General features: G+C 40.8%; 1 protein-coding gene across 1 annotated transcript in view; it reads left to right on the top strand.

The window, feature by feature from the left end:
* Nucleotides 1-26,906, top strand: part of SI (sucrase-isomaltase) — a 50,136-nt gene that overhangs the window by 19,132 nt on the left and 4,098 nt on the right. Inside the window, exons 17-45 of the mRNA XM_071566008.1 lie at nucleotides 499-653; nucleotides 928-1,012; nucleotides 1,741-1,797; nucleotides 2,153-2,277; nucleotides 2,725-2,813; nucleotides 5,579-5,628; nucleotides 7,397-7,567; nucleotides 8,076-8,225; nucleotides 9,568-9,774; nucleotides 10,686-10,837; nucleotides 11,278-11,446; nucleotides 12,423-12,519; nucleotides 12,912-13,024; nucleotides 13,127-13,252; nucleotides 14,009-14,140; nucleotides 14,252-14,359; nucleotides 14,458-14,520; nucleotides 14,800-14,931; nucleotides 15,577-15,661; nucleotides 16,568-16,706; nucleotides 21,132-21,265; nucleotides 21,808-21,842; nucleotides 21,934-22,050; nucleotides 23,249-23,397; nucleotides 23,891-23,975; nucleotides 24,058-24,114; nucleotides 24,710-24,834; nucleotides 25,389-25,477; nucleotides 26,707-26,756. Of these exons, the coding sequence (XP_071422109.1) occupies nucleotides 499-653; nucleotides 928-1,012; nucleotides 1,741-1,797; nucleotides 2,153-2,277; nucleotides 2,725-2,813; nucleotides 5,579-5,628; nucleotides 7,397-7,567; nucleotides 8,076-8,225; nucleotides 9,568-9,774; nucleotides 10,686-10,837; nucleotides 11,278-11,446; nucleotides 12,423-12,519; nucleotides 12,912-13,024; nucleotides 13,127-13,252; nucleotides 14,009-14,140; nucleotides 14,252-14,359; nucleotides 14,458-14,520; nucleotides 14,800-14,931; nucleotides 15,577-15,661; nucleotides 16,568-16,706; nucleotides 21,132-21,265; nucleotides 21,808-21,842; nucleotides 21,934-22,050; nucleotides 23,249-23,397; nucleotides 23,891-23,975; nucleotides 24,058-24,114; nucleotides 24,710-24,834; nucleotides 25,389-25,477; nucleotides 26,707-26,756 (3,246 nt within the window). The remainder of the gene's footprint in view (nucleotides 1-498; nucleotides 654-927; nucleotides 1,013-1,740; nucleotides 1,798-2,152; nucleotides 2,278-2,724; nucleotides 2,814-5,578; nucleotides 5,629-7,396; nucleotides 7,568-8,075; nucleotides 8,226-9,567; nucleotides 9,775-10,685; nucleotides 10,838-11,277; nucleotides 11,447-12,422; nucleotides 12,520-12,911; nucleotides 13,025-13,126; nucleotides 13,253-14,008; nucleotides 14,141-14,251; nucleotides 14,360-14,457; nucleotides 14,521-14,799; nucleotides 14,932-15,576; nucleotides 15,662-16,567; nucleotides 16,707-21,131; nucleotides 21,266-21,807; nucleotides 21,843-21,933; nucleotides 22,051-23,248; nucleotides 23,398-23,890; nucleotides 23,976-24,057; nucleotides 24,115-24,709; nucleotides 24,835-25,388; nucleotides 25,478-26,706; nucleotides 26,757-26,906) is intronic.

A 26,906-nucleotide genomic window follows, 5' to 3' on the forward strand; every position in this document is an offset into this window, starting at 1 on the left:
GGAGAAGAGGAGGCTCAGAGGTGACCTCAGCACTGTCTGGAACTCCCTGAAGGGAAGTTCTGGCCAGGTGGGGGTTGGTCTCTTCTCCCAGGCACTCAGCAATAGGACAAGGGGGCACGATGGGCTCAAGCTCTGCCAGGGGAAATTGAAGTTGGAGAGCAGAAAGAAATTCTTTGCAGAGAGAGTGCTCAGGGATTGGAATGGGCTGCCCAGAGAGGGGGTGGATTCCCCATCCCTGGAGGTTTTTCAACTGAGCTTGGCCGTGGCACTGAGTGCCATGATCTGGTAAAGGGACTGGAGTTGGACCAAGGGTTGGACTTGATGATCTTGGAGCTCTTTTCCAACCCAGTCAATTCAATGATTCTGTGACCTCAAGCTACACCACAGTGTCAAGCTGCACTGTTGAATTCCAGCCTCCCTGAAACAGCAGCCACTTCTCACATGTTTCCCAGGGTGTTTCTACATGATGGAAATGTAACAGTTGCTGTTTGTTTTCAGTCTCAAGACCCAGCAGCGTTTGGGGCTGACTCGGTGCTGGTGAACAGCTCCAAGCACTACCTGAACATCCGCTACACGTTGCTGCCCTACCTGTACACGCTCTTCTACAGAGCTCACACTCGAGGAGACACCGTTGTACGGCCACTCTTACACGAGTGAGTTTGCCCATCAGCCTTTGGGACACTTTCATAGCCAAAATTAGACACTTTAAACATTGTTAGAGGCTTTCCAAATGCTCATGAAAATACTTATTGGGATGTCTGTAGGCAACTTCCCAAGGCGTGAGGTTCTGGTTTGGAGTAAGAAGGAGGCAATTTTATGTGACCCTCCTTAGTCTTGATTCTGGATAATCAGCACCCTGAAACCTTGAGATTACTGCTGATGGTACAGATCCCCCCAAAAAAACCAGTTACCTTCCCATGTGTTCAGGTTCTACTCAGATGAAACGACGTGGGATATCCATAGGCAGTTCCTGTGGGGTCCTGGGCTGCTGATTTCCCCTGCACTTGAGCCGGTAGGTTTGGCTGCTTTGAGATCTGTCTTGTAATCACAACACAAGGTACAGGGACATGTTGAGTCACAAGTTTCCCCTCTTCATTTATTGCCCCCTATGTGAGGACCCACAGCATGTTTTCCTCCCTGCTGAAATGGAAAATCTTGCATGTAAATGCCACTCCTGTTCTCTAGTCCTTCAGGGAGTCTAAAGCATCTGGTCTGATATTCTACTTTACCTCAACTTCAGATCATCTCTGAATTTCCTTTGGAATCAGTTTCTCTTGCTGCATTTCAGCTTGTCTGTGATGCAACAAGAAAACAAAAAGATGGTGGCTTATCCTGGGGCAGAATCTTGTAAATCATGATTGTTCATTCCAGTAACAAGATTGCCGTGGAGAAACACAAATCATTGGTTAAATACATAAAGGGGAAGCAAGAATCTGAAAGATGCCAGCCCTGAAAAATGTGGAAATAGAGAAGATATAGAGATAGTTGGGGGTATGATTTGGTTCACTGGATTTGTCTCTTTGTGGGGCAGTGATCCAGTTGTCTCCCAGTGGCCTTGCACAACTGGGTTTGGATTGCTCTGCTCCTTTGTGGGCATCACCCTAAAACCAGGAATGGAAACTGCAAAGAGCACAAGTATCAATGATTTTCTCACAGGGAGCTTTAGTTTTATTGGAATATTGAGTTTATTCAATGAAGTTGCCCTGAAATATGGCTGTTGTTTCTCTGTTCCCCTTGCAGGGTGTGGAGTACACCCGTGTCTACTTCCCCGATGCACCGTGGTATGACTTTGACACGGTAAGGAGATGCAGAGGAGACTCTGGGGGTATTTCCTAAGTGGCAATGGGACGGGATTAGTTTGGCAGCCCTGCTGTGGTGACAGAGACCTAAAGAAAAGCCTGTGGGAAGGAGATGGTGAGCCAAGGGATGAAGGGTGGTGGGGTGAGCTCATGACTCAGGCCCTCAAGAAAGGACTCAGATATAGGACATTAGACCACAGTGATGTGCAGTTGTTTGATCTTTATGTGCCAATTAGCCCATAGGTATTTCCATAACTTCAGCTTTTCCTAAAGGGAAGCATTTTGATGAGACTCAGGACTTAAGCAGTGGTAACACAACATTACCTGTCCTCTTTTACATCTCTATCAACCAGGGAGAACCAATCACTTTGAGGAAAACGTGGCATGACTTGTACACACCAGCAGATAAAATTGGAGTCCACCTGAGAGGAGGACAGATCTTCCCTTTCCAGAAACCAGGCAACACAACAGTTGCAAGGTATTCTTCAAAACTCAGTGCTTTTATGGTTTGGTTTTTTGGTGGGTTTTTGGGTTTTTTTTTTTTTGGTTGGTTTTTGGGTTTGGTTTGGTTTTTTTTTCTTTAATTTTTATTTCCAAGGCTGGGCTGAGGACTTTGGGCTTACAAGTAACAGTCCATTGTGTTCAGTATTTTCACCTTGAAATCTGGGAATAAGTGGGAGCCACAGACCCACACCTGGTTACGTTACAGGTTCTGTGATGAGCAGCAGGTTTGTTTGCAGAGCAATTTATAAACGTGCCATGTATTTTAATCCATTTACCTGACAATGAAAGGCAACCAAGGACTAAGATGAGGCAATTTTTCAAGTGCTGTAACCCTTGTCGGTGTCACATTCTAACAAGAACATGAGGGATGTATTAAGACTGTTTAGATGTTTGTTATTCATGTAAGTCTCTCTTTCCACAGCCGGAAGAATCCAATGGGACTTATAATTGCCCTGGATGACAATAATAAAGCTTCTGGGAGCTTGTTCTGGGACGATGGGGAATCTACAGGTGAGCAGTTATTAACAATGAAATGAGGATAATTAGCAAAGTATTAGAGTAAGTGCAGGTTTGAATGTTCCTCCTGACTTCATGGAGAAGAAAAGGTGATGTTGTAACATGCTCATAGCCAATAGGTTTTCATTACTTTTAACTAGAAAAGTGTAATTATTAATAATGTAAGGTTAAAGTCACAACTGAATTCAACACAAGTAAAGGAAAAAAAAAAAAGATGTAATTTAAGGTTAAACTTCTAGTTTAAGGTTTTGGCTTCCAGTACAGTCAATGCCTTTGGAATATATGCCTGTGTAAGGAAAGCAGAGCTCGCTCCAGAGCAATGGAAATGAAATCAGAGTAATATAACCATGTGGTAAAAATAATTAATGCTGCAAAATTAGCTGCATTTTTAATTTCTAATGCTGAAAATTAGATAGACATTCTGCAGACAGTGATTGGTGGAGGTGTTTGGTACCCAAGATATCTAACCATGCATGCCTGTTCTCAGGAGAAACCTTTAGGTGTTCAGGAGAAACTTTAGGTGTTCAGGAGAAACCTTTAGGTGTTCAGGAGAAACCTTTAGGTGTTCAGGAGAATCTTTAGATGTTCCAGGAGAATCTTTAGGTGTTCAGGAGAATCTTTAGGTGTTCAGGAGAAACCTTTAGGTGTTCAGGAGAAACTTTAGGTGTTCAGGAGAAACCTTTAGGTGTTCAGGAGAAACCTTTAGGTGTTCAGGAGAAACTTTAGGTGTTCAGGAGAAACCTTTAGGTGTTCAGGAGAAACTTTAGGTGTTCAGGAGAAATTTTAGGTGTTCAGGAGAAACCTTTAGGTGTTCAGGAGAAACCTTTAGGTGTTCAGGAGAATCTTTAGGTGTTCAGGAGAATCTTTAGGTGTTCAGGAGAATCTTTAGGTGTTCAGGAGAATCTTTAGGTGTTCAGGAGAAACCTTTAGATGTTCAGGAGAATCTTTAGGTGTTCAGGAGAAACCTTTAGGTGTTCAGGAGAATCTTTAGGTGTTCAGGAGAAACCTTTAGGTGTTCAGGAGAAACCTTTAGGTGTTCAGGAGAAACCTTTAGGTGTTCAGGAGAATCTTTAGATGTTCAGGAGAAACCTTTAGGTGTTCAGGAGAATCTTTAGATGTTCAGGAGAAACCTTTAGGTGTTCAGGAGAATCTTTAGGTGTTCAGGAGAAACATTTAGGTGTTCAGGAGAATCTTTAGGTGTTCAGGAGAAACCTTTAGGTGTTCAGGAGAATCTTTAGGTGTTCAGGAGAATCTTTAGGTGTTCAGAAGAATCTTTAGGTGTTCAGGAGAAACCTTTAGGTGTTCAGGAGAATCTTTAGGTGTTCAGGAGAATCTTTAGATGTTCAGGAGAATCTTTAGGTGTTCAGGAGAATCTTTAGGTGTTCAGGAGAAACCTTTAGATGTTCAGGAGAAACTTTAGGTGTTCAGGAGAATCTTTAGGTGTTCAGGAGAATCTTTAGGTGTTCAGGAGAATCTTTAGGTGTTCAGGAGAATCTTCAGGTGTTCAGGAGAATCTTTAGGTGTTCAGGAGAAACCTTTAGATGTTCAGGAGAAACTTTAGGTGTTCAGGAGAATCTTTAGGTGTTCAGGAGAATCTTTAGGTGTTCAGGAGATGCCAGGGATTTTCCCAGGTGATTTAGCCAAACCTCTGCCCACCCATGGGTGAGATCTGAATTGCTGCACTCTCCCTCTGTCTCCTGATACAACCAACATCCCTCTAATAGATAATTTGGATTTCCAGTTTCTCTGGCCTTTCTTCTAGTTACTAAAAGCTGCCTTTATATTTAGTCACAATCTACGTGTTCTCCTTGTGCTGGGCTGGAGCCCTGACTCCAATTCCATGGCAAGAGGCAGCTCATGGGATTCCAAACTGTGTCCCTGTCTCCTAATTGCAGAGTTCCTTTGTCCTCTACATCACACCTTCAACCTGTACAACTCCTTTGCCTTGTAACTAAACCAATCATATCTCACTTTCAAGCCTCTGCTTTCTTTATTTTTTTTTTTTTTTGCAATTTGGGGAAATTTAGGGCTGCTTTTAAGAAATAGAGCTGTGATTCAGCTGATTATTGCTGCCATAAATCCAGGAGGCCTTGGGTGGCTGCTGAACATGTGGGTGACAGCTCTATGGACTCCTTTGGCAAGGCCTGAAATAATGCAGCTGTTATTGGACTCACTGCTGGTGGCAAACAAAGCAGTAAAACATTTTAGGATTTTATTTCCTGCCCCAAACTTACAGGTTGTAGTTTTTCAGGGAAAATGTTTGCAATTTACTGGTGATGACAGTATTTTTCTTCTCAAATTGCCAGACAGGCTCAGCTTTTGTGTTTCTTTTTCCCAGTCATGTGTTATTTCCTCTCTTATGGTTCCATAGTGTTTATTATTATCACCATAATTTTTGTAGGAAAAATCCTCATTTAGAGTTTTTAAAGGGTTAGTTTTCATTCAAACCTCTCCATTTAAGAGAAGATAAGAAGGAATAACAGTAAAATAAAAAACAGTACCCTTTTAAAACTGGATTTCAGTGAAGTTTTGAAAAATTTTGGAAAAAAAATAGATCTCCTGGAAGAGTGGCCCAAGTTAAAAAAAGAAAAAGAGACTTTTCAGTTCCTGAAGAAACTTTAGTAAATATTTGAGTTGCTTAGTGCAGCTTCTGAATGCAGTAATGAGAATAATTAACAATTTATTGGTGTCTGGCAGGTCGTGTTTTTAACTGGGTTCTTTTCTTCAGTGCCAGTGTAATTTCTTTCTTTACCTTTCAGGTACCATTGAGAGTGGCAAATACCTTTACTATGATTTCATATGTTCTGATGTAAGTATTTTATTTTAAATGATCTTATTTTCAAGTCTTGACTTCTATCAAATGTCTTCCAAGAGCCCTCTTTTCTCCTTCCTTATTTTCCTCTGAGAAACAAAATATTTGACAAAATCAAAGAGGAGTCACAGTCGAAATATTGTCATTTATTTGGGATGAAATCTGTTACTTTTTTTTTTTTAATCCTGGTTGAGACAAGTAGCTCAAGAACTCCCGTTTCCTGTCACACAATAAACTCATCAGCAACTTATTGAGAGAGTAACAGTGGCAGTTTAAAGAGTCCAAAAGGAGGTGTATGGAGTGGCTTTTTATTCTCAGAATAGTGGAAATGTAAAAAAAAAATAGATTTTTGTGCTATGAAAATACTGCTGAATGTCTCCAAAGGGTGAACCTTGTCTGAACCCCTGGAAACTACATCATGATTGTTTTATTGTGTTATTTTTTTAAGCTGAAATTGCCTTGCCAGGGTAAATTTACATCAGGGTGGAGTCCTGTTTCTGTCCAATATTGACAGTAACTACCACCTAACAAGGATTGCAAGTAACATGATAAGTTATTATTTGTAAAATAATAATAATAATAATAATAATAATAATAATAATAATAATAATAATAATAATAATAATAATATAAATAATAACAATAATATAATAATTAAATAAATAAAATTAATATAATGAATAATAAAAATATAATAATAATGTTAATAATAATATAAATAATAATAATTAATAATAATAACACTAATATAATAATTAAATAACTAAAATTAATATAAATAATAATATAATTAATAATAATAAAACTAATATAATAATTAAATAAATAAAATTAATATAGATAATAATATAATTAATAATAATAAAACTAATATAATAATTAAATAAATAAAATTAATATGGACAATAATAAAAATAATATAATAATAAAATTAATATAAAAATAAAATTAATATAATAATAAAATTAATATAATAATAAATAATAAAATAATATAATAATTAAATAAATACAATTAATATTAATACTAATAAAAATATAATAATAATAATAATAATAATAATAATAATAATAATAATAATATCTGCTAAAGGTATTCATTCCTTTGCCATGATGGGATATCATAAAACAAGTTAGTGAATGTAGAGGAACATGTGGAAGAACATGATTTATTTACGTTTTTTTTTAATCATAAATACTCCAAAAATCATTTATAGTTAAGAAAACTCAGTTGCTGTTGGAGTTTGAAACTGCTGTGGCCAAATTATCACTTGACTTTAATGCCATGGAATTAAAAATTAACCTCAACTTCCACGTGAAGTGCAATAAAGTTCTACACTGTCCTGTATGACAGACGTGGTACAACTCACGTGTTTGGACTCTTAATCTAATAATAATGAATGAAATTGGATAGGAAATTGTATTTTTATATCAGGAAAAGTGAATAAGAACCTTGGGTTGTTAAACTCAGTGAGGTCACAGTTGAGTAAAGTTTACCTGCCCTGTCACAGACACATCTCAGCCTTTTCCTACTGAGCCAAAAAAAAAAAAAAAGGAGCTGAAACACAACTATGAAGAACATTAAACACATGGTAGAAAAGAATTATTGTGATAACAACAAACAGGGCAATAATTAATATATTAGAAAAACTATATTGGCTTAGTTTGTGCTAAAATATGAAAATCTGATTCGAAAAAAATAGTGAAATCAGGAGGATTTTTGGCAGATTTTTTTTTATAAGAATGTGACCACCCTTCTTTTTCAGAATTCGCTGCTGGTGAGTGTTGCAATCAACAATTACAGTGATCCAAACCTGCTGAAATTTGAAGAACTCAGGATACTGGGAGCGACTCGGGAAATAACATCAGCTACTGTTTATCACAACGATGTGGTGCAAAATCATCCACTCAGAATCAACTACGATGCTGCCAAAAAGGTGAAACAATACCAGGAATATGGAAAGTGAATGTATTTCAAATTGCATCACCTTCATATTTTGTATTACAAAGGACAGCGCTCAGTGATAATGTTGTTTCAATAAAATATGATGTGAATTTTATTACAGAATAATTGCACAAAAAGAATAATTGCATGAAACTGTATCTGAGTTCTGCTCTCAGACCCTCAGAGCAACAGACAGTTTATTATAATTTGCTATTATTTATTATTATTTATATTAACTCATGTATGTATTCCTGTTTGCTTCCAAGGAATCTATGGGATTAACTCAATTATTTCAGATTCTTAATTTTTTTCTGATTTTACCTGCAAGAATATTAGTTGGGTGTTTGCAAAAGTGAGACTGGATCAAACGTTCCAGCACAGGGAGTTTTGTGAGTTGTCAAGTCACAAAGTGCATAATCCTTGAGGACCAGCACTCTGCTGACTGAAGGAAAGATGGCTGGGATGTGACAATTAATAACTTTGTTCTTTAATATTTATAGGCTACTCTTATAACTGGACTTCAGCTGGAACTGGGAAAATCTTACACAGTAAAATGGCAACAAGGTTTTAGTGCCGATGAAAGGTTTGATTGTCATCCCAGTCCTGATCCAACAAAAGAAAAATGTGAACAACTTGGCTGTGCCTGGGAAGTAAGGAATTATTTCCCTAAACTAATGAGACAGAGAGATTTCCAAAGTCAGAGCTTTTTCCTTGGGGTTGGGACAGAATAAAAAGCAGGTGGGCAGATTTGTCAGCTTTAAATCAAATGGGGGCACAGACCTCAGCTGGCCTGGACTAGTGGATTTTATTTACCTCACTAGTGTAATTTATGTATTTATATGTAATGCAGACCATGTAAACTCTTCCAAAATATATCAGAAATTGAGGAAAAATGTGTATTTTTTGAGAGATGGAAAGGGATAATATTAGAATTGTGAAAAAGTAGAATATCATCAGCTTCAGCTGCCTCTTCTGCTTCCCTGTGGCCTGCAAGGCTCATCCCCTTTGCCTCATCTTCAGCCACTGAGGATATTTTAAGTCCAATCAAATCCTCTGGATCTCAGTTTGAGAGGAAATCCTGGAATCTCCTGGAAATTTGGATTCTGATGTGAACTTAATTTTTTCTATCCATGTCCAGGAGCTCTTTCCAGATCCCAGTCTCTGCCATGGAATTCTTTAACCCAGAGTTTTATTTATTAATATCCCACAGCCCTAAACACGTGAGAGCAACATGCCCTGGCAGGGCTGACCTTCAGAGGGTCCCTCTAACTAAATTACTCCAAAATGTACATTGTGGGCATATCCCTTGGGAATGAAGAGCAAACTTCTCTGCTGGTGCCCTTGAACCAGCAACAGCTGAAAGGGTTGATGAACTGTCCTGGTTTTGTTGTACGATTAAGAGTATTTTATTCATTCATTCATTTATTTCTGTATTTATTTATTTAGGTATTAATTTTTTTTCATTCAATCATTAATTTTAGACATTTAGAAATGTTTGGAGATGTTAGATAAGTAGAGTGCAATTTTCAATGGATATTTTAAGGATAATTTGTACGAATAAAGCCAAGGAAAAGGTCTCTGATGTTGCCTGAAGATCTGATGAGTTTTGGGCACATCCCTTTGAAAACAGCCAGAGAACAATGGGATTGAAAGGGAGGAAGGTCTGGGATTAAAAGGAAGGAAGCTTTAAGGAATTTCAACAGGCCAAGATTAAACCATGATGTGGGATTGAGCTGAAGGCCACAGAGATAAGGAAATTAAATCCAGCAAGGGTTCAGTTCCCTGACTGAGCTCTTTGTACAACCTTCACTGGATTAACTGATTTAGTATAGAGATCCATGGATTCTGTAATATTTATTGTTGGGAGCTGCATTAAGTTTTCCCACAAATTCTACATTTAACAGATGTCTGATAAAAATAGAATTCCATGCTGTAACTAATAAAAAAATACATCTGGCTCACTAACATGTGCCTTATTTCTGTTTGCACCAGGAAACATCAGTTCCCAACGCCCCTTACTGCTACTACAACTCTGCCAATCCCTACTATTTGGAGAACCTCCAATACTCCTCCACAGGAGTTACAGCTGACCTGACCTTGGACAGCTCCAGGGGCAGAGCCAACGAGTCTTCCACTGCTCCTCTCACCTCCCTGCGCCTGGAGGTGAAGTACCACCTCCCCAACATGCTGCAGTTCAAGGTAATGCCATGGCAGAGTGGCCAGGAGGGTAAAAATAGCCTTAGTGATGGGAATTAGAACAGCTTTTTCTAGGTAGTTTTATATCACAGTGACACCCTTGTCTAAATGTGTTTCTCCTCCTAAGCAATTATTGTTGTTGCATCTTTTTTTTTGTCCTGGAGTTGTGAGTTCAGTTTCGCAATGAAATTCTGTGAATGAAGGTGTAATGTCAGTGTATATGTGTAATGTCAACCAGAAACTTTGAAAATATTTTGTTAATGTGCAGGCAGATTTATCAATAAGTGTTATTGTGACTCTACAGCTTATTTTACAGGTAAATTTACCAATAAGTGTTATCATGACTTTACAGCTTATTTTTACAGGTAAATTTACCAATAAGTGTCATCGTGACTTTACAGCTTATTTTTACATCCCTCATTCTACTTTTATTCTAAATTTTTTTATACACTATTTTTAACTGTAATTTATTGCCATGCATTTAACAATACTGAACCAAGTATGATGCCATAAATTGATCAGGCATCAAAAATTTAACTTCTTTCAACTTTCAGAATACAGAAAACATTAAAAAGGATCTCTGAAAAGTTGAGTAAAAGATGAATTAGAAAGATATTTACCATACATAAAAGTATATAAGTATATTTTAAATATAAGTATATACTTCAAATTCCTATAGATAATTAGCCAAGTCATTCCTGAGCTAAAATAAAGCTTTAAGGGTTTATTTTCCCCCAGACAAAGTCCTGTGAAAGAATTGGTGAAAGAATAAGCCTTGAAAGAAAATAGTCAACAAGTGCTAGAAAAACACAGCAAGTGTTTTAAAATTGATATCAGATTCAGATTTCTCTCACTGTTTTAGGTCAGATTTCAAACAACTCACTTATTGAAATAAAGGACTTTTCCCTTCCCAGATCTATGACAAGCAAAGCCCACGCTATGAGGTCCCAGTCCCACTAAACCTGCCCAACTCAATAAACCCCAACCAGGACAGACTTTATCAGGTTTCCCTGCAGATCAAACCCTTTGGAATACAGATCCAGCGCAACAGCACAGGCACAGTCATGTGAGTCACTCTCATTTCCTGTCCTTTTATTTCTCTGGGGCTTTTTGGCTCTTTTCAAGCCAAGTGGTTTTCCTGGGCACACCTTGGAGTGAGGAACACTGAGAGCTCCAACAGCATTGCCTTGGGTGGTTCCCAGCTCTCTGGGAGGCACCAGGATTTTCTGCACTCCCTAAAAGATTCCTCAGGTCACTGATCTTTAAGGATTGACCATTTGGTTCAATCTGAAGGGATGGTCAGAAAAAAAAATTAAATAGTAGATAGCAATAACTCAACTTGCAGGTGGGTTTTTGGTCCAACAGGGAAGTCTGGGAGGAGCTTCGTTTCTTTTCTGAGTCAGAGCCAGAATACAGAGAGACATTCAGAGGCAGAGAAGCCTAAAAAGGGTGTTTGCCAGCCCAGCCCAGTGCTGAGGACACTCTGCTCTTGTTCTCCCCTCTCAGCTGGGACTCAGCCCTGCCCACCTTCACCTTCAGCGACATGTTCCTCCAGATCTCCACCCGCCTTCCATCCCAGTACGTCTACGGCTTTGGGGAGGCTGAGCATCCCACCTTTCGGCATGACCTGAACTGGCACACCTGGGGCATGTTCACCAGGGACCAGCCTCCTGGGGTAAGTGCAAGCACACATGGCTTTTGGACCAGCCATGTTCAGCAGGACTCGAATTTCCAGTTTCTACCTGCTGGTACTGAGCACACCCATTGACTGTGATCAGAATCCCAGACTATTCTGAGTTGGAAGGACCCACAAGGATCATCGAGTCCAGCTCTTAAGTCAATGGCCCATAGAGGGGATTGAACCCATGAGCTTGGTGTTATTATAACCAAGTTTTAACCAACTGAGCTGATTTCATATTTATCATGGCTTGCAATTATGGATGGTCTCAATGGCAAAGGTCTTCTGTAAAACTATTCCTTGTGTACAAGACCAATGTGTGGAGCTCAGGCCATGAGCTGATGATGGAAGATGACAAATGGCTTAGAAATAACATCACATTCCTCTTTTTTTTTTTTTTATTTTTCTTCGCCATTTTTCTGAAAGTTAGTCATGAGTTAGGACAACTCCTACTATATTTGGATTAATTTAGTACTTCAATCAGAAATCTTCTATCTGTGTGTTTATTGCTGTTATTTTCTATGAGATGGCACATTTGCAATTTGCAGAGAATGACCAATGGGACGGTGGTGGTTAATTAGAGCTCTAATTTCCAGTTCAGGTCTGAATATATTTTTGAGAAAATGCAAGATAACAGAATGTCCCCAAGTTCTCCTGAGCACAGAGATACCTGGTCCTGTTTGAAAAGAAGGGAAAGATTTGCCCTGAGGAAGCACTTTGTCATTACTGAGTTTTAAGGGCAGCAATACCTTTCTTTCCTTTATGCCTGAGAAGTCTGAACAAGACCAACTTGAATTGTGAAGCTGAAAGTAGATATTTTTTGGAGCTGTGTAGCATTTAGGTGTCTATTTTGGAGTTTATTTGTTACATGTTTGGCAGTTGTGTCTCATCTTCTGTTAAATTGATTACCAAATATAAATAAGCAAAAGTCTGTGATGTTTCCCTGCTAAAATGTGGATTATTTTATTTGCAGTACAAGCTGAACTCCTATGGTCATCACCCATTTTACATGGCTCTTGAAGAAGATGGCAATGCCCACGGAGTTCTCTTGCTTAACAGCCATGCAATGGGTAAGGAAAACTTCATTTCATAGAATCATGGAATGGGTTGGGTTGGAAGGGACCTTAAAGACCATCCAGTCCCACCCCTGCCATGGCAGGGACACCTCCCACCAGCCCAGGGTGCTCCAAGCCCTGTCCAACCTGGCCTGGGACACTCCCAGGGCTGGGACAGCCACAGCTTCTCTGGGCACCCTGTGCCAGGGCCTGCCCACCCTCCCAGGGGAGAATTCCTTCCCAATATCCAATCTAAATTTCATCTTTATCAGTTTGGAGCCATTCCCCCTTTTCCTTGTAAACAGACTCTCTCCATCTTCCTCAATGTGTTTTGGTTTTATGGTCAATATTATGCAACAGTGGCAAATCCAGACATCCTTTGCTCAATTCCTTTTCTCCTCCTCCAGATGTGACTTTCCAGCCAACCCCTGCCCTGACGTATCGGACGATTGGAGGAATTCTCGACTTCTACGTGTTTTTGGGCCCAACACCAGAACTGGTTGTTCAGCAATACACTGAAGTAGGACCCTCCCTCTATTACAGACTGATCTGATTATGGGGTTTGATTGGTTGATTGTTTCCTCTTCGCCTGCTCACCACCAATATTGTTCCTCCTCTCCAGCTGATTGGGCGCCCGGTCATGCCACCCTACTGGTCTCTGGGATTCCAGTTGTGCCGTTATGGATACACGAACGACTCTGAGATCTCCCAGCTGGTGAATGAAATGAAAGCAGCTGGAATTCCCCATGTATGTTGGGAGCAATTTGGGTTTGGGGTCACTGCTGAATTTTTGTCTTCATAGTATTAACTAGGACAATGTAAAGACAAAATCAGAAGCCAACCCAAAAAACCACTGCCATGATAGAGTTTTATGGCACAGCTAAACATCTCTGCAGACTCTGAGCCGTGTTAAATGTAAGCCTTAAGCTGCTTCATTTTCCTTATTATTCCTGTCAAGCAGCAAGAAGGAGCAGAGATCAACAAGGGAAGAAGCAGGGGAAAAAAAGGAAGCAGCATCATTTCAATGTCATGGTGCTCTGGGTCAAGTCAGCTGGGATTTGGCACAGCTCCTTGGGAAAGTTGGAATAGCACATTGATCTGTCCAAATTATTCTATAAATTCAATGTGACTTCATTTTAAATGTAATTCATATCAAAGTTTCAATACAGAATAACTATTTCCACTGTTTATTTATACATACGTGCAGGTTTTGTGTACATAGACATGTGTACAAATCCAGGAATTTTTCTATCATGGATCTATTTCTACCCTCACACTGGATGCAACAGTGAAAGGTTTATTTTGTACTGGACTCGCTGATAGTTTGTGTAATATTCATTTACCAGCTTTAGCCTAAACTTACCACTGCTTCCAGTTTTACAGATCAAAATTCAGTATTTTACTTATATTGGCAGATTTTCAATATTTGGTAAAAAACCCCAGACATAATTTCAAATTAATTGTTTTTTGGTTTGTGGTTTGTTGGTTTTTTTTCCAACTGCAGGATGTCCAATATTCAGATATTGACTACATGGAAAGACAAGTGGACTTCACCCTCAGCGCAAACTTTTCTGGATTACCAGCTCTGATTAACAGAATCAAAGAACAAGAAGGAATGAGGTTTATCCTTATCCTGGTCAGTTTGGAAAATTGCTTTGAAATTTCAGTGTAGCATTGCAGAATGCAGAATATACTCAACACCTTTTATAACCTTGGGGTTTAAGTGTAAAACTGTTTTAAATTGTAGGATCCAGCCATTTCTGCAAATGAAAGTGCTTATCCTGCCTTCTCAAGAGGTGTGCAAAATGATGTCTTCATGAAACGGCCTAACAGCGCTGAAATTTTATATTCCAAGGTACTGTAGGAAGAAGAACAGTTTTATCTGTCTGTTCCTGGTGCTCAGTTTATATTCAGTGTGGTTTGATTGTTTGAAATATTCTTCGTCCTAATTAGGTCTGGTCATTTCTTCCCAACGTCCAAGTTAATGAGTCTCTGCCTTTCGACGTCCAGATAGAGGTAAATGTTGATAAGGTTTGGTTCTGAACTCAAATTAGACACTAATTATTGAAAAAAAAAACAAAAAAAAAAACAAAAAAAAACCAAACAGCAAGATAGTTGATAAATCTCATGGGAAGAATAAGTGTCAGAAACTGATTAGCCTCCCTAAGAGCCAAGAAATTAATGAACAAGTAAATATTTTTTGTCCTTTTTTAAAATCATTTTTGAAAGAATTCCAACATTTTAACAGCAGGAGGCTTTCAATCTTGTATCTGCCTTGTTTTCTTCTTTTTACAGCTCTATGCAGCACATGCTGCTTACCCAGATTTCTTCCGCAGTTCCACCGTGGAGTGGTGGAAGAGAGAAATCCTGGAGGTCTACAACAATCCCAACCCCGAGAAAAGCCTCAAGTTTGATGGCCTGTGGATTGTAAGTGTAGAAATGCATCTGATTTCTGGGCTGTTTTTCTCTGCCAGACACTGGTGGAGAGGGCACAATTCCCAATTCCCAGTGTCTGCATTGCTGTTGCAGCTCAGGGGTATCTGGTCTCAAATTCCCATTAAGTAAAGGTTGGACTTGGTGGACTTGGAGGTCTTTCCCAACCTTAATGATTCTAGAGGTAGACATAGAGTCAGAGAATGGTTTGGGTTGGAAGGGACCTTCAAGATTATCTTGTTCCATCCCTGCCATGGGCAGGGTCACCTTCCACTATCCCAGGTGGCTCCAAGCCCTGTCCAACCTGGCCTTGGACACTCCCAGGGCTGGGGCAGCCACAGCTTCTCTGGGCACCTGTGCCAGGGCCTGCCCACCCTCACAGGCCAGAATGTCATCCCAGTATCTAATCCAACCCTGCCTCCTTCAGTTTAAGGCCCTTGTCCTGTCATTCCACGCCCTTTTGGAAAGTCCTTCTCCAGCCTTCCTGTAACTCCCCTTTGTGCAACATGAAGCATCAGCCCCAAACTGCAGCTTCAGGGTCTCCAGAGGAATTCTCCACTGCTGCTTGCTTGTAATTCAGGGTGCCATGTGTTCTGTAGGCTTGCAACACATTCAGTGGGGTTTTGCTCTTTGGTTTAGGACATGAATGAACCAGCTTCTTTCCTGAATGGTGCTGTTGATGGCTGCAGAAATGACCTCCTCAATAATCCACCCTATATGCCTCGTAAGTCTGAGCCCTCCTTAAAGCAGTTGTAGGTCCTTGGGGTTATGACATAATTTCTTATCTGCTATATGGGGCATAAAAGCCTAAATAAAGATGGGTGTATAAACCCACAGCCCCTGCCTGAGCATGGCCCTTTATTTCTGAGGCTGTGGGCACACTCCAACCCCACCTCTTTCAGTGGGAGCAGCAACTGTGAGGCACTTCTTAAAAATAAAGTTATTTTCAGCTCCTTGCCTGAATATGGATTGCGATACCTGTTTAATATCTGAGCGCTTGGCTTGGGGCACAGCAGAGAATGCATCTCTCTGTTTTGCAGTTTTCTCAGATGAATAATGCAATTAATTAAAAATTTAGAAAATATCCATGTGTCTCCTCTAATTACCATTTATCTATGCAGTCAAATGCTTGAAATGCTTCGCTTTCTTAGCTTGGCTTTATTGAAGTACTGGTGTAAAGTAGTACTAATTAGGAATTATTTATTAATGGTTTATTAGCATACTCTTGTTGCTCACTGTTGTATTTCAGTTTTGTGAATAGTTTCTCAGGAATTTTGAGGAAATTAATATTCAGACACAGATCACACCCCCACCAAACCCATTTTTCTGTTTATCTGAGTGTTATGATTTGAAATATTTTCTGATTTACTCTGTTTACTCTTTGAGCCTCTTCAGTAAGAGCATCTGTAACTGCACTATTAAAACATTACAGATCCAGATGCCTACACTGGAATATTGGAAATAGTCCATTTTGGAAGTGCTATTTTTATAATGGTAAATAAATAAATGGCAGTATACATGCCTGATAGAGCCTGAATGCCAAAGAGATTATGAAAATCAAGAAAAATGAAATCATTATTGCATGTTTACCATTACTAAAAAATAAATATTTTTCTTCCTTCTCCACAAGAGTTGGGATCCAGGTCACTGGGATTAGCTTACAAATCTCCATGCATGGAAGGTCAGCAATATCTTCCAGATGGGACCCCAGTCAGACACTACGATGTCCACAATCTTTATGGATGGTCACAAACCAAACCTACCTTAGAGTAAGTCAAGCTTGCTTATTTTCTGCTGCCCCCAAAGTACATTACAAATTAATATTCCTGTGGCCAAGACTTTCATCAGTTTGTTTAAGATGCCTGAGAGATCTTTACATAATGATAACTTTGATTCTTCAGTCAGAAGTTGGTGTTACCCCAGTCATGTCACAGCTCAGCACAGGGATCTCCCCTGGGCTGCAGGAGGGATGGGGGACCCTGAGCTGCAGCAGAAGGTGAGGTGGGTCTGAGCAGGTCTGAGCTGGAGCGTTGCTTCTGTAGTTTCATTGCAATAAATGCCTTCAGCACTTGGAGCCAGGGAGAGGGAAAACCCTCACCCACTCACAGATCTGCTGCTGCATCCCTGACTGTCTCAGGACAAGCTGGCAGAGGTTCATTTTGAGTTCAGAAGCTTTAGAATCACTGACCCTGAGCAGACACAATTTAAGGACAGTTCACCCAAGTTTGGTACTAAAGAAATTTCTGCTCACCTGGCTGGGGAGCAATGCTTGGTGTACCCCTCCTGAGGGCTGCATCCATGTTTTGTTGGGAAGCTTCACTGCTGACCTGCATTGCAAAATAAGGTGGCCCCAGTGCTATTGCTCAGATACTTTAATTTGGATGTGGTTACTCACCATGAAGTGTTTTCTTGTCCTAACACATTCCCAGATAACATGTTCTTTTCCAGCAGAGGTGTGTGCTATGAGACAGCACTCAGGGTGATGCTCTGCACTGCACAGGAGAGCAGGAGATGCAGAAACTCGGGTGTGCATTGCCAGGGCAGGGCACAGAAAAGGTTTTTGATCAGCTGTTGGGAGCAGTAATTGCTCAGTGAGAGTCTCACATAATTACTTTAATGAAAAGATAATGTACTGTATTGTTTCTAGGCTTTGCTGGGATTGCCTGGTTAATTCCTGGGATTGATACTGGTTTTCCCTTTCCCTTCACATCCAGTAATGAAAAATGAAGATCAGTTTCAGTGCTGTTAATTTAAAAAGGGCTTGGTGCTCGTGTTTAAAACAAATCAAGTACTAGTGAAAAGAGGGAACAGTGACTTTTAAAATGCAAACTGTGTGCATAAATCTTTACTTTCAAGTATTTATTTCCCAGTTCCAAGGCAAGGGCCATTATCTGTTCCTCTGAATAGTCCCCCAGCCTGCTTTAGATAAGGTCTGATCTAATGATAATGTATCTGTGCTGTTTCATTTACAATTCAAGAAGTAGGCAAAGAACTGCGTTTCTGTGTAAGTGTAAACGACCTTAAAGCCCTTGGTAACTTTGATATTACCATAAAGAAAGAAAATATCAAGGCTGCTTGAATTTTGGAGTGGATGTTGTGTTTGGCAGAGTGCCAGGGCTGCGCTGCCAGTCAGGGCAGGAGTGGAACTGCTGACAGGACAGGAAGGGATGTCTGATCCCTCTGCTGTCAGCCCCTTCACAAGGGGTTGGGCATTGCAAGGATGGGTGGGTTGAGCTCTGGCTGGCCTCCAGGTGCCCACCAAAGCTGCTCCATTGCTGCTCTCCTCAGCTGGAAAAAGAAGAGAAAGTATAAGGAAAGGCTCATGGATTGAGATAAGGACAGGGAGAGATCACTCACCAGTTACTGGCATGGGCTGAACAACTGGTTGTGGAAATTAGTTTAATTTACAGCCAATCCAATCAGAGAGCATAAGAACACTTAAATCTCAATTCCTGCCAGCCTTCACTTCTTTCCAGGCACAATTCATTCTCCACCAGAGCTGGAGGAGGACAGGGAACAGGGATTGCCATCAGTTCATCTCACATCTCTGCTGTCCTTTCCTCCTCTGCAGAAGGACTCCTCCCTCTCTTCCTCTGCTCCAGCACGTGTTTCTCTCTCCATGGGTCCACAGGTTCCTGCCAGGACCCTACTCCAGTGCAGGCATCCCATGGGATCACAACCTTCTTTGACATGCTCCTACTCTGGTGTGGGGTCCTCCATGGGGTGCAGATGGATCTTTGCTCCCCCATGGGCTGCAGGTGCATCTCTGCTCCCCCATGGACATCCATGGGCTGCAGGTGCATCTCTGCTCCCCCATGGACATCCATGGGCTGCAGGTGGATCTCTGCTCCCCCATGGACATCCATGGGCTGCAGGTGCATCTCTGCTCCCCCATGGACATCCATGGGCTGCAGGTGCATCTCTGCTCCCCCATGGACATCCATGGGCTGCAGGTGGATCTCTGCTCCCCCATGGACATCCATGGGCTGCAGGTGCATCTCTGCTCCCCCATGGACATCCATGGGCTGCAGGTGGATCTTTGCTCCCCCATGGGCTGCAGGTGCATCTCTGCTCCCCCATGGACATCCATGGGCTGCAGGTGCATCTCTGCTCCCCCATGGACATCCATGGGCTGCAGGTGGATCTCTGCTCCCCCATGGACATCCATGGGCTGCAGGTGCATCTCTGCTCCCCCATGGACATCCATGGGCTGCAGGTGCATCTCTGCTCCCCCATGGACATCCATGGGCTGCAGGTGCATCTCTGCTCTCCTGCGGCCCCCCATGGGCTGCAGGTGGATCTCTGGACCTCCATGGGCTGCAGGGCACAGCTGTCTCCCCATGGGCTTCACAATGGAATCTTGGGGGAATCTCAGCTCCAGCACCTGTAGCACCTCCTGCCCTTCCTTCTCTGACCTTGAGGGGTCTGCAGGGCTGTGATCCCACATATTCTCACTTCTCTCTCCAGCTGCTGTTGGGAGCAATATTTTACCCTTCTCATGCCTGTTATCTCAGCACTGTCACTGTTGCTGATGGGCTTGGCCAGCAGTGGATCTGTCTCAGATCCACCTGGCATTGACTCTCAGACATTGGGAAAGTTCCTCCCTGAACCACCCCTGCACCCCTGAGTTACCAAAGCCTTGCTGTGCAAACCCAAAGGAGTTGACAATGTTGCCATCGTTTCTGTGTTTTAAGTATGAAGTGAAATGTAGTGAAATATTTCCTCCTCTTTGGAGAAGCACCATAACAGAAATCACTACAATAAATTACACAGCTCAGGCAGATATTCTCACACTGCAAATTTATTGCAAATGTCATCTGCAAAATATATACATAGACACATATATATATTTCAGTCCTCTATTTATCCTTTGGTAGTAACTGAAGGAGTAGTTGTGAAACTGAAGAAATGTTGTAATAATAATTTATTTTAATAGTAAACAATCCAAACTATTTGCACACAAAACTCACAAAACACTGTAACTTAAAAGTGAACATTTTTTTTTATGAACCTTTGTGTCATTTCTGTTCTCCATCTGTTATACAGAGAAAATTCTGGATATTGCCTTCATGCTGTTCTTTTTTAATGAGGTTTTTGCATAGCCTGAGCCCTTATTAGTGAAACCAGGACTGTTTGGAGGTAAATTCAGGCTTGGTGACATGAATAATTAATTTTCATGGATGGAGCCAGAAGCTCCAGGACTGAGCCTCAGGTCAGCAGAACACTCAGGTCATGCTCATCCTTGAGGAGTTCTTTTTGTGCCATGCACTGTCTTTACTTTTGAAATTTAGCTGCCATTTCCAAAGCATCATTGGCACAGGGACACCAAAGAGAGAAGAGAAATACAAAGAAATAAAAGATCCTGGAAAACTTGCTGTTTGTCTCAGAAGAAATAATTGTGGCACATTAGTCTCCTTTAATTGCTATGGTAATTTAAGTGACTTGTGTATCTTTGCTGTAATTATAGTGTCTCTAAAGCTGCAAATCCTATAGAAAAATAAGTAAATAGTGCCTTATTGAAGCAACTGTTCAGGCAATTAAGGTGGAGAGCAGTGGGATTTAATCAGGGCAACTCTCACTAGTCTTGTTGTTTAGCAGAAAACAACTTGTTTGACATGTTTGCTTCTGAACCAATCCATGCTGGAATTTCATACTGATATCTTGGTGCTTCTGAAGTGACCACAAATCTCTGGCTTTTTTTTTTTTTTTCCTTTTGTTCACTACCTTTTTTTCTACTAGACTTATACTGAAAAGTCCAATATTCCTGGCACCTCTTTTAACTCTTGTGATCCTTCTGCCATGATTTTTGCTAAATTATTTTCAACTGTTGTGCAAGTTTTTAGGTATTTTAAGAAAGGAATGATGTGCCCCGGGACACATTGTGGAGCCCTTGGAAAACTTGCAACTTGGGCTAAATTCATATTTTCTGATGTGGGAGTTACCCGAGCTGGAGAACTATATTTTAAGCCCATCTCTTTTTTTTGCCATCACGTCTCTTAGAAGCTCCAGGTTGGCCAAACCTGCTGAGGTGATGGGTGAACCATAAGGAATGGCCCTAAAAAGCTCAGCTGGGTTGGCTGTGTACACTGCAGCCCCTGACTATGATAATAAACCCCCAATGCTTTCCTTTCAGAGGCTTTTGTGCAATATTTCTCATGGAAGAAACTTGTTCCTTTGTGTGTTTTCCTTGGCAGTGCTTTGCGAAATGCCACCGGCGAGCGCGGCATCGTGGTCACCCGTTCCACGTACCCCAGCAGTGGCAAGTGGGCAGGGCACTGGCTGGGGGACAACACGGCAGCCTGGGATCAGCTCACCAAATCTGTCATTGGTACGTGGCAGGAGAACCATCCGTGTGCATGGAATCCCTGAATTAGAGCGGTTTGGGTTGGGAGGGACCTCAGTCATCTCATCCCACCCCACGCCATGGGCAGGGACACCTTCTGCTGTGCCAGGTTGCTCCAAGCCCTGTCCAGCCTGGCTGTGCTTCTCTTTCACCTACTTGCCTTTTGTATTCACGTGATTTTGGCTGAAAAAGCACTTTAGTTCAGGTGTCAGAATTTGTGGTCTGTTCCTTTTTTTAATTCTTACTCCCTCCTTTTGCCCCAGGTGTTGGGAGCTCTTTCATACCCTTGGCAACCCCACCCTCATTCCCTGTATCCTGCACTCAATTTTTGTTTTCTCCTGCCCAACCACCTCCCGTCTCCTTCTGTAACAGAAAAATCTGACACATTAGAGAAATCATAGGGGGTGTATTTGTTTTTTTTTTTCTCTTCTCATTCAGCATTACAGTAATTATTATCTATGTAACCATTAGCACACCAAAGAGGGGAAAAAACCCAGGCAATGATGTTGGTTTCTTTTCCTTTTCAGGGATGATGGAGTTCAGCCTCTTTGGAATATCTTATGTAAGCTAACAAGTTATTAACTTATATTCAATTACCCTGATGCTGTACATGATGTTGTAGCACCCCTGTGAGATCACCCTAAATATTTCAGACAGGAGCTGATATCTGTGGCTTCTTCCAAGACTCGGAGTACGAGCTATGTGTTCGCTGGACCCAGCTGGGTGCATTTTATCCCTATTCCAGGAATCACAATGGAAAAGGAACAAGGGTGAGATGCAACTTTTTACTGGTTGTGACAGCTGGGCCTCTGCAACACACATGCAAAGACCAGCCAGAACAATGCACAGGGTGGGGATGGCTCGAAAAAGAAGTATATTCCAATAAAATGGGAAAAAAAGCCCCCACATTTGGCTCTTTACCTAAAAAAAAAAAAAGTAATTATTTATATAGTTGCATTACTGGGGGGTTTTATGCCCACAAAGGAGCTGGGATGGAATTGGGATCCCTGGAAGGAATCCTGGTCTGACTTTGCTTTGACTGCATCAAACTCCTGCAGATTTTCCCCTCTGTGCTATTTTGATTTAAGCACATCAAGACTCAAATAGAGCTTTTATGGCAAACACACTGAAAGGAGCCAAACTGACCTTGGTGCTCTCAGCCCTAATTGCCCATAATGACCCAACAAATGAGAAAATGGAGCAGTGTAATAAGATGCTGGAGTGAGACTCTGAAATTTCTGCGCTTTGCACATTTGCCACCATCAGATATTGTATTTCTGTTAAAAGTAAAGGAAATAATTGCCTAAATGTAGGTCTGTGCTGGCTGAGGACTAGAGTGTAGAAAGCTGTAAAACAAGATAACTGGGAAAATAAAAAAAAATGGAAACAGCACTTCTATTGCAGTTAAAGCTTCAGGTCTGGGAGAGTTGAGCTATTTATATGGAATATACCTAATGGATTAAAGTCTCCTTTTCAGCCCCCCTGTGCTTTATCTCGCAGTGACACACCTTTGGATAGGCTGTTTAAAGCCTTCAAAATGCAGATTCAGGGTTATCATGTTGCTTGCAGTCTTAGCCAGTTTGCCAAGGTATTGTTCAGTCCATTTAATAAAGATTGGAGGTGCTCCCTGACATCACTCATTAGGGCTTGGTCTCTTCTTGCAGGTCCAGAGTGTTGCCCTGTGGGAAAGAGGGCTGAGAAATTCCATGCCCTGGGCTGTGTCACTCCTTTGAGACACTTTGCATTAAACAGTTTTTCAAGTGCTTTCCCCAGCTTCTCTCTGTTTATTTTCCCTCTTAGGGCTGACAGTGATTTCTGCTGGTTTTAGTGTCTCTTGTTCCATATTTCAGACTAAATAAACAGTGTTGTAGTTCATTGGAGAAATATCATTGCCTTGCACTGTTATTTTTTTTTAGCTGTTCCAAACGGAAAATCCACCTTCACTACCAATGGTCTCTTCTCTTTCAGAGGCAAGATCCAGTTTCCTGGAATGAAACATTTGTGGAGATTTCCAAGAATGTGCTGAACATCAGATACAGCCTGTTGCCTTATCTCTACACGCTGATGCACGATGCCCATGCCCAGGGCAGCACTGTGGTCCGGCCTCTGCTCCACGAGTAAGTGCCACTCCTCTGCTCTCCACGTGGGCAATTCCCATTAAAACTTCCATAGTTATGACCCTTCCCCCCCAAACATAAGTTTTCTCTTCATTGCAGCATTTTTCCTTTCAAAAAAAACCCCAAGTTGTTTTCGTGTTGACTTGATTTTTCCAAAGCATCTAAGAAAATAGTGGAAGTGCTTCCCAGACTGCCCAAAATTTTATTTTCTATTATTCCCAATACCAGCCAAGCACAGCAGACCTTCAGAGTTTTGTTGTCTAAATATACTGAAAAGGAAAAAGAAATGCTAAGTATTAACTTTCTCTGAGTTTCACATTAGGATCTTTATGCATTCCTGGCAACCATTAATTGATCTATGAATTATTAATACTAAAAATAAAGACAAGGAAATGGTAGATGGTAGGAAGAGTAGATTCCATTACTGACAGAAGTGTTTTAAAGAAGGAACACTTTGGAAAAGTTCAGCTCTCAATCTCTATAATCCTGACAGGTTTGTGGAAGACAAAAAAACCTGGGACATATATGAGCAGTTCCTTTGGGGCCCTGCCCTGCTCATCAGCCCGGTGATGCAAAAGGTAAATTTTTAAGCACTTATGAAAACATCAAAGCCTCACTTTTTGATTTTCAGGTGCCTGAAACATGTCTGTTTAATTCCAGAGCACTGTAACAGTGAGGGGTTACTTCCCCAGTGCCCGCTGGTACGATTACTACACAGTAAGTCATTTAAAAGTTATATTTTATGTCTCTCTGCCGGTGCTGAGGGTGGTGGGGAGGTGGGAACACTCTCTTGCCTCATTTGCATTTAACACAAGTTCTTAGAAACAGACAATCTGCTGAGCTGATTAAAAAGAAATCCTTGATTCTTGTATAATAATGTGTAATAACATGCCTAGAGTTAGGGCAAATTAAAAGGTGAAATAATAATACCTTTAATTTCGAGTGCTATTGAGTTTTTTAACCCTCAAATGATACACAGGATGTCTTTGTGAGGAATGCTGCAATACAGAAACACAACTGAGGTTTAGCTACATCATCTTTGATAGAAAATAATAAAAGGTTTGGTCATAAGAAGAGCAGGCATCAAACTTCATTAATCACAGGTTTGGATTTCCCTGGCTGGCCCCGTTGGTTCAGCTGCTGCACCTCCTTCAAGTCTTTATAGAGCCAAAATTTCAGAGTTCCTCTTAAAAAAATTAGTAGATTTTCCTGCAGTAACAACTCCTAATTAATCTGTCTAGAAAAAAATTATAATTTCATTCAGAAAAAAAAAAAACCAACCGTGTAATACTTCTTAATTTTTTGTGCCAAGCATGAAAATATTGGTGCTAAGGGAGAATTCAGAGTTTTACCAGCTCCTTTAGATCACATCAACCTGCATATCCGAGGTGGGCACATCCTTCCTTGGCAAACACCTGCCAGGACAACTTCTTCCAGGTGAGATTAACTGAAAATCTCTAATTTATTTTGGCTTTTCTCCTAATAGTGTCCTTGAAATGGAATAGTATGGGCTTGGGAAGGTGGTTGTGGGAGGACAGTTGGGTGGTGTAAAATTTGTAACATTTGAGAAATATTAATTATGTTTAGCTGAGGAAATGGAGGGAAAATTGTTGTGTTTCTTCAAAAATTGTAACAGTTGAGAAATATAAATTATGTTTAGCTGAGGAAATGGAGGGAATATTCTTGTGTTTCTTCAAAAATTGTAACAGTTGAGAAATATAAATTATGTTTAGCTGAGGAAATGGAGGGAAAATTGTTGTGTTTCTTCAAAAATTGTAACAGTTGAGAAATATAAATTATGTTTAGCTGAGGAAACGGAGGGAATATTCTTGTGTTTCTTTAAAAATTGCAACAGTTAAGAAATACAGAATCTGATTAGCTGAGGAAATTGAGGGGAACTTCCTGTGTTTCTTTAAAAATGGTGACATTTGAGAAATACAAACTGTGATTAGCTGAGGAAATGGAGGGAAAATTCCTTGTGTTTTCCATAGCCGGAAAAACCCGATGGGACTCATCGTGGCCCTGGATGACAACCTGTTTGCAGAAGGTCACCTCTACTGGGATGATGGGGTTCTGATTGGTAGGTATGGTCCTTTTGGCCTCCATAAACCCCTTTTTTTTATTTCCTGTGAGAATGGTCAAATAATACAACAGGTTGCTCAGAGAGGGTGTGGAGCCTCCAGCCTTGGAGATGCCCAAAGGCCAAATTAAACCAGAGAGAACAAAACCTGAGGATGTGAACTGGGGGGAGATGAAACCAACTGAGCAGTGGGGTGGGGTGTTTGAGGAGGAGCAGATGGAAGTGATGGACTCTGGGCAAAGCCATCACATTTATGGAGGATATACCCGAACAGAGACAAAACTGAAATTAAATCTCCAGATCAGCACTACAGAAACATGATTTTTTCCTGATTTAAACTGCAATCACACTGTGATTTACAGAATTATGTTTATAAATGAAATTGTGCCCTGGTCCCAAGGCAGGACAGATAACAAAGGTTTGTCCTCAGACTCATGGGAAGCACAACCACAGATTGTTATTTCCTCAACACTACTAAATTTCAGGTCAGAGATATTTAAATGCCATTTATCCTTTCCATCAGAGAGCATAACCCCTCTAATAACAAGGAGCTTTCACCTGAGATTCCTGCAAGGAATGTTTTGCAGGATGATGGGAAGTTTGCAGATGCTGGTGGTGCATCTTGAGGGGCTTCACAACACACACCATTCCTGTCAGCACTACAATTCAGAAACGATGGCCATGCTTATGGAAGTGTGATGATAAAGTGAATTTATAGAGATTACAAGGTGCAACTCAGCAGGTGCCTGTGATCTGTTTTCAGCAGGAACCTCAATGCCACATTATCTGCATTGAGAGCTGAATAAAAGGGTTGGTAAAATACACAACAGGGATTTCAAAGGTGCATCAGCCTTTATCAGGGTGGTGTGTCATGTGTAATTGGACAGGGAACAGAGGTGGGAGTGACAAATGAATCCTCAGGGAGAATCATCTTTCTCCTCCTGGTCTAAACATCCCTGATCTCCTAATGCTGTTTCATTGCTTTCTTTTATATCTTACCTCTAAAATGTTCTTTTGGCCTCATTTAAACAGCACACACCAAGTACTGGAAGTGTTTGATGTCTCATTGCAAATATCTTCTGAAAATACACAACTCTTTGTTTGCATATAGATACTTGCCATATATTTACTGTATAGTGTATGGACACAATTCCTGAACTGGAATTTTAATAATGTGTTAAATAAGTTGGATACAAAATACATTTTATTTTATTCTCTCTTTCTAACAGATGCCTATGAAAAGGGAATATACCTGCTAACCTCATTTACTGCTGCTCAGGTAAGGCACATTAGCTCACATTTTCTGAATAATTGCTTTAGGTGATTATTATTATCTTTTGAACTGTGGGTATTTTAATTTGGATCTTCATAGTGTCTATATATCCCACCCTAACATTAAGCTGTGCTTAGAATTGAATAAACTACAAGT

This window comes from Pithys albifrons, chromosome 11, assembly GCF_047495875.1.
Source record: "Pithys albifrons albifrons isolate INPA30051 chromosome 11, PitAlb_v1, whole genome shotgun sequence".
Taxonomy (NCBI): domain Eukaryota; kingdom Metazoa; phylum Chordata; class Aves; order Passeriformes; family Thamnophilidae; genus Pithys; species Pithys albifrons.